We start from the raw sequence: 7,143 nt of genomic DNA, 5'->3' as shown, positions 1-7,143 counted from the left end.
CATTAAAATCCCTCCCTCTCCTCTTTTGAGCCAAACATAGTGAAAGAATTCATCTTTGTGTCTTAACAAGCGTCTAATGATGCCCTAGTCAACATCAACCCCATAAACATATCAATCTATTTTGTATTTAAAAATATATTTAAATAATTATATTATTAATTATGTTATTATATAAATTGTTGTAGGACAGATTTAGGGTTTAGCAAATCCTCACTGGAAGATTTGCTTATATTTAGTACCTGATAGTACCTTAAACAAGATTGGCCCCAATAAGAAAATATCTATGTTTAGCCGAAAAAAGAAATAGAATTAGTGACTTAAAATTCCGTGGTGAAATTGGTGACAAAATTAGTGACTTGAAATAGGATTTTGCTTTTCAGCTTCTATATACGTCTTTAAATCAAAACCACTATTTTCTTATATGCTTCCGCTTGGAAGCAACTCTCACCTAACACAATTTCAAGGTATCACAACTCAAAATGCATTTACGATGGCCGACCAACACTAAAATTGAAAATGGGCATCTCCATTTCATTCCCTTTACTGAGGCAATTAACATATGCTTTTAATGCTTGAAAAAGAACATTTGAGTATATGACCAAATGGTCATCATATATTATTGGTATTTGAGTACATTTACATTTATATGTAAATTTCATCTTTAGATGAAGGCATATATATGTTATCAGCAAAAAAAAAAAAGAAAGCATCGATATGTATGCTTGCAATTCTACACATGATGAGTATACGATAAATGCAGTATTAATCCTAAAACTGAGATTGCATATATTAGGCACTTCGTTTGAGATCTGCAGATCCTAACTGGGGTCCTATTTTCCTATATCACTATCCAATGACTATTTACTATGCTGCGTGAAATAATATTAATAAATTAATTAATAAAAATTAAACAACATAAGTTCAATATGGTTCTAATTATATTGGAGTGTAATGTTGCACTTCAATATTAAAAATTAAACATGAAAATTGACTAATATACTATACCATCTAAAGTTATTAAATTTCAAATAAAGCATAATAATACGTACGTATCTATATTACACATACACAAAAACAATCCCCTCTAAACATCCATAATTTCCCTTCTCTCTCACACTATTGTCTGCATTTAATGATGACAGATGTTTTTCCCGTTACCTTGACATTTAAGCATTAATGGTTGGTACCACAACAAAAGCCTAAGACGCACAAGAGTTTGCGCAATGTGGAGCTTATAGCCTTATATAAAGACATGTTGGATGATAAATCATTATTTTAATATATTTTATTTCACTTTATTCATATATTTTAATGGTAATTTTAAGTTAATTTGAATTTATTAAATAATATTTTGATTAATTAATTATGAGATTTGTGGCGCTAATTTGAATTATGATGTACTATTGGCGTTTTAGTCATATTGTGGAAAAATCGTAGTTGTTGAAAATTTGGGGTGTGGATTAATGTTGGGACATTAGGAACTATTTTGGAAAAATCATAATTTTGGGTATGAATTAATCGTTATTTAATATTTCTATTATTTTTAAAATAACAAGATGATATTACTTTTTTATTTTCTGAGATCACTTTTACATTCCTTTTCATTTTACCCCTTTAGAATGTGTCGGTTCGATTGTTTAGTAATAGCATTAACGCAGACAGTTACATCAGTATATATGTTTCTAATATGGGTCGTTGTCTGGCTATGGTGTTTTAGGTGTGGGCATCATCAGGCTATTGCACTACTTACTTTACTAGGCTTATCAAATATAAAAATAATGTTTATTTCCAATATATAATATAACTGTTTAATTAGTTGGCAGGCAAAAAAAAACTATTTGATTGAATTAATTTTTTAAACAATCAAATCCTTTTGATTTGACTAATATTTTGAGTTGATACTGGGGGGAACTTTGCGGGGAAGGAATGCTTCTATTTAACTTCCTCTCCATTTATTATCTCTACCATTGAGTCAACATACAATGGTTGAGATTTAATATATTACAGTAACCTCATTATAATATTGTTGGCGAAAACATAATATCATTATAATATTAATTAAAGAACAAATATATTTAAGAAAAATACCTATTAAATCTAGTCAAAATACTTAAATTTAAATTTACTGTTAGCCACGAGATTCTCGGGATCAAACCTCTAGTTAGATACTACTCTGTCGCTTATAATTAGATCCAATTCTTTGAATGGATCTGTCTCTTTTTATAATATCCTTTTTAAGTTTGTCTAGGTAGTTAATGCATTATTATTTATTTTACTCCTAATTTAATGCATTCTTTTTCTTCATTTATCTTACTATTACTCTCTCACATTTACCTATTTATATATAGGGGTATAATTAAAAAAAATTGTATTTGCTACATATTAATTGCTTTTAACTTATTTTAACTGTTTTATTAGATCACATAATTTAGTTAAAAAGATATTATAATAAGGGACGAAAAGAGTACTTGAGAAGCCAAGCTAAGTGGCCGATTTGATAGGTGTCATGGTTATATTTATTGCATATATTAATTCTCAACTATTGAATGTTTGAGGAAATGGAGAAGAAATGTTGACAGAAATGTGCTGGTAAGTTGTTTGCCCATTAACCAAGGGCGGCGATCATCAGTAATTATTCGTTCGAATACCTCATTCATCTTTCCTTTTTCCGCATTACTCGTATCTCTCATTCCTGCAAACATCCTATTTTTGATTCTGGCAACAACAAAAAAAATCCCATTTTTGATTCCTGGAAATTTCTTACCACCGGCTTCTCATTCATCTCCATATATATATATATATATATATATATATATATCACAATTGTTTCACACTTCAAATCGCTTTCGGAAAGTGGGGGGTGAGACTTAGCTACTTGCTTTACACTTCAAGTCGCCGTCGGAAAGTGCGGGTGACACGCCGGTCACCGGCCGGGAAAGACAATGGCGTCCCTAGTAGGATTAACATGTTGCATGTGTTATATTGGCTTCATAATCTGTCTGTGTCTCCCAGCATTGTTTCTTTGGCCATCGCTGGAACCCATGGAACCCAAATGTTATGTCACGATCTTCAACGTTCCTGCTCTGAACGAAACCTTGAAGACCTCTTCCAACCCCACCATCGTCTCCACGGTGGAGTTTGATAACGTAAACACAGAATATGGGATCGAGTACGACAACATCAACATCACCTTCGGCATTTTCCTAGATCAGAGTAGGACCAGGCCGATAGGGAATTATACTATCGAAGGGTTCTACCAGGGCTACGAGATGAATGAGCTTAAGCGGGCTTCCGTCGAGATTGATGGCAGTGGACTTAACCGGACGGCAAAAAAAGTGGAAGGGAAAACACATTTCCGGGTGGATTTCATGACGTCGGTGAAGTACAAGAACTCCGGGCCGTACACAAAACGACAGAGCTTATGGGGAGGAGCAAATGTCCCTGTCGATGATTCCGGAAACAAAGCAGGGAAGAAACATATCATACTCTGGCACACGGTCCCCGTGATCGTGTCCGGCGCACCACTGCTCGCCGGATGCTCTACTATGATGATTCTGGGTCCTTTCGTATATGTCTTGTTTCTCTCTCTAGCCATATTTCTCTCCTTCTCTTAGTTTATACCACCTGTCCTAAATATATAGGACTTAGTTTATAGCGTAAATTACATTGCAAACTAAGTCTTACATCTAGGAAGTTTTAGGGAAAAAAAGTAGCATGTGTTGTTAATCAAAGCGTCTCGTGCGCGCGTGTGTGTCTGTGTATAAAAGAAGCTCTTTCTCTATCTGCATCTCGATCCCTCAAGGGCTTCATTCAACTTTAATTCCTGTAATTTTAGCCATCTGCGTCTGTAAGTGTTTGTGTCCACCTTGATCATCGGTTTTGAAACCTAAGAAAGATAGACAACAAATTATGCTGTCATAATAAAGTCTGATGATGAACTTTAATTAGCACTAGTTTTGAATAAAACATCATAAATGAAGAAGGGCCAAACAGGACCATTTATTTTTTCCAGTAACGATTTCTTGTATTAATGGGGAGAGGAAAGCTTCCAAGTAAAGGAAATATCAATTTCGCTCAACTATTAAGTACGCCCCTCACACACAGACACACACACACATATTGCCATATAAGTATGCTACGAGTATATATATTAGATTGGCTTCTCTCCTTTTCCGGCTGCCCTCTTTCACCTCCAAACTATACCGTCTTGGATAAAATGGCGGGCGGTGACCCCCCCCGCCAAAAAAAAAAAGAAGGTCCCGGAACTGAAATGTCATTCCGGCACAACAGTATTAAATAATTCTTTTTATTACTACCTCCTTAATATAAGACCCTGTTTGACTTTTATTTTAGTCCTAAATATAAGACCACAATCCACTTTGTCTCTCATAATTATACATTTTTTCTCAAAGTAGCCCTTCTAACAATAATAGTTCTAGTCAATACACTTAATTAGCAAGGATATTTTAGAAAAGACAACACCTATTTAGGATAAATAACTAACTCAACTTACTTCTTTAATCTCTTCAAATTAGTTAACTGGCTCTTATAATTAGGACCGGAGGTAGTACTTAATAAGGGTGTAGTTCTGAGTTAAAGACCGGCGGAGGACCCCAACGGAAAACGAGATAAGCCAGGTTCTAGATATATTATTTCACAATAGGAATTTTTTGACATGTTCCTTTGTGGTTAAATAGTTACATATGTGTGTGTGCGTGTCTATTGGCATTCTTGTACCAAAAAAACATAGGCATTCTTGATGTTTTCTTCTTAAAGCAATATAATTGACTAGGGTGCTACCTTTAAAATTGTGGCTATTAAATAGGAAAAATAATCTTTTAATCGCGACTGAAGAAGAATTGGGCGTGGGCTTAAAACCGTAACCCTAATTAATGCTTAGGGGTATTTAGATAAAAATCAAACCATGATTTTAAGAATAGCTTCTGAATAATAGATTTTGAAAGAATAGAATTTGGAATAATAAATTTTGTATAAAAAGTCATTTTGATAAAGTAAAAATATTTGGATAGTTGTTATCAGAATCATTTTTATGTGCAAATTACTAAAAATGATATGAGTTAATATGATAATTACATAAAATATATTTTAATTTATAGTAGTATTTTTGTTTCAAATAATAAATTTGTAAATAATTAATGACATGTGAAAAAATATAACTAATTAATATTATCTTCGGTCCTTAATATAATAACTAATTGGATCCCAATCTACTTTATCTCACAAATTTATTTAATTTTTTCAAAATAGGCTTCATATTGATTTGCACATGTTGAAGGTCCATCAAATAGTAGTTCCAACACATGTGACTAACAAATATTTTAAGGAATGCAACACATATTTACTATAAATAACTAATTTATTAAATGATTTTCTTAATATTGATAAATTAGCTATCTATTTCTTATATTAAAAATCAGAGGTAGTAATTAATATGTGTACATATTTTTTTTAAAAAAAATATAAGATTAAAATATATTTTTATATCCCAAACCATGGTTTTATAACTACAAAAGCAAAAAAGAAAAATATCACTTCATGAAAACCACGGTTTTATACCCCAAACCACGGTTTTCAACAGATCAAAAGTAATTTTGCAAAAAATTGTGGTGTTTGGCTTTTTTTTTTTTTTCCAAATCATGGTTTTCAATCAAAAAGTGATTTTGCAAGAAATTATGGTATTTGGATGGTAGGATCCCCAAAATATGGTTTTGCTTGCTACCTAAACACTCCCTTATAGTTGTGCACCCAATCAATAGGCTACCTTCCAAGACCCTCAACTTTAAGACACCAATTAATCTTCTTGCACAAGCCTACCCAAACGCTTGACTTGCCACTAATCTCCTTTTGAATGTTTTCGGATGTTTAGCCTATGTTTACCGCAATGAAAGAGGAAAATTTGAACCTGAGCCATTAAATACCTATTTTTAGGATATTCATCATACCAAAATGACTATAAATTTTACTCTCCCTTACTTCAAAAGTATTTTGTCACAATAAATGTCAAATTTGTAGAGGATCAAGCCTGCCACACCAAATCTTCCATTATGTATTCATAATGTGATATTTCTTATTAAATTTACTTGATGTTTCTTATTCTTACATTTGTTGATTTTTCTTTGAACAAAAAATGGACGGATCCAATCAAAAGGGTTCTGGCAACAACAACTCTTTTACTAGAAAGAAAAGGGGTAGAAGACTAACCCATATGAAGAAGTTAGCTTTGCATGATGATACCACACAGCCCACGAGGATAACAATACAGTTTAATGATGATTTGAAGGGAATAGCTTCTGAGGGGACTCAGTTTAACAGTTATATGAGTTATCTAGTATGCAGTAAGATTGGCATTGATATTTCTAATTGGAAGATGATAGACAAAAATGTAAAGGAAAAGCTTTGGGAGGATGTTTTGGTACCTCACGAATTCCATCTTTCCTATATTTGTTTCAATTATAATTGATTATTTACTTCGTCTAACTTTATTATATTTTATTGTATCTCACATTTGATATTTCTACAACAAAGGAGATGAAACACCATGTATTAAAGCAACTTGATGAATTCGGTAGAGAGATTTTAAATCTATGCTTATAAGGGAGTATCTCTGTGGGAGAAAAAAGGGTGAGCATCCCAAGGATCGATTCTCTTTTATTAGGGATGAGGCATGGGAGAAATTTGTCAAGCAGCACGAAGACCCTACATTTTAGGTTTGGTTTCTTCACACTTAGCCATTAATAAATTTATATTTTATTTTACTAAACTAACTTTGTTAAATTTGTTTCATTATCAAAGGCACTGAGTAAGAAAAATAAGCTAATATCTAAGCTAAATGTCTAACCGCATACCATGCCCCGTGGAGCGTACAACGGCTTAGAAAGAAATATGATGGGGGAGCAGTTGGAAGCTGCACAGATGGCTATTACTTTTAGACCCTATTGGAGTCATTCCACCCATCTAGCATCCTTCTAGCCAAGAAAAATGGAAGGTGACGAGGATTAAGAAGGGTTAATATATCACTTTAGAGGCCACTGTTGTTGTTGAGAAAATTGTAAGTAATATCAAACATTATGCTTCATTAAATGCTTTTTCAGTTATCTTAAATTGAATTGTTGCTTTTATGTT

At 32.8% G+C, this 7,143-nt stretch overlaps 1 protein-coding gene across 1 annotated transcript; it reads left to right on the top strand.

Moving 5' to 3' along the window:
• The first annotated feature begins 3,041 nt into the window (after nucleotides 1-3,041).
• On the top strand, nucleotides 3,042-3,614 carry LOC114756365 (protein NDR1-like). The gene has a single exon (XM_028945308.1). The coding sequence runs from the start codon at nucleotides 3,042-3,044 to the stop codon at nucleotides 3,612-3,614; it is 573 nt and encodes a 190-aa protein (XP_028801141.1).
• The last annotated feature ends 3,529 nt before the right edge of the window (nucleotides 3,615-7,143 follow it).

The sequence above is a fragment of the Neltuma alba genome, unplaced genomic scaffold, assembly GCF_004799145.2.
Source record: "Neltuma alba isolate B1F8T4 unplaced genomic scaffold, ASM479914v2 tig00010389_pilon, whole genome shotgun sequence".
NCBI classification, from domain to species: domain Eukaryota; kingdom Viridiplantae; phylum Streptophyta; class Magnoliopsida; order Fabales; family Fabaceae; genus Neltuma; species Neltuma alba.
This window is presented reverse-complemented; position numbering and strand designations above follow the sequence as displayed.

Coding starts and splice junctions, on each gene's coding strand:
- LOC114756365 (XM_028945308.1), top strand. CDS start 3,042: ATGGAACCCAAATGTTATGTCACGATCTTCAACGTTCCTGCTCTGAAC.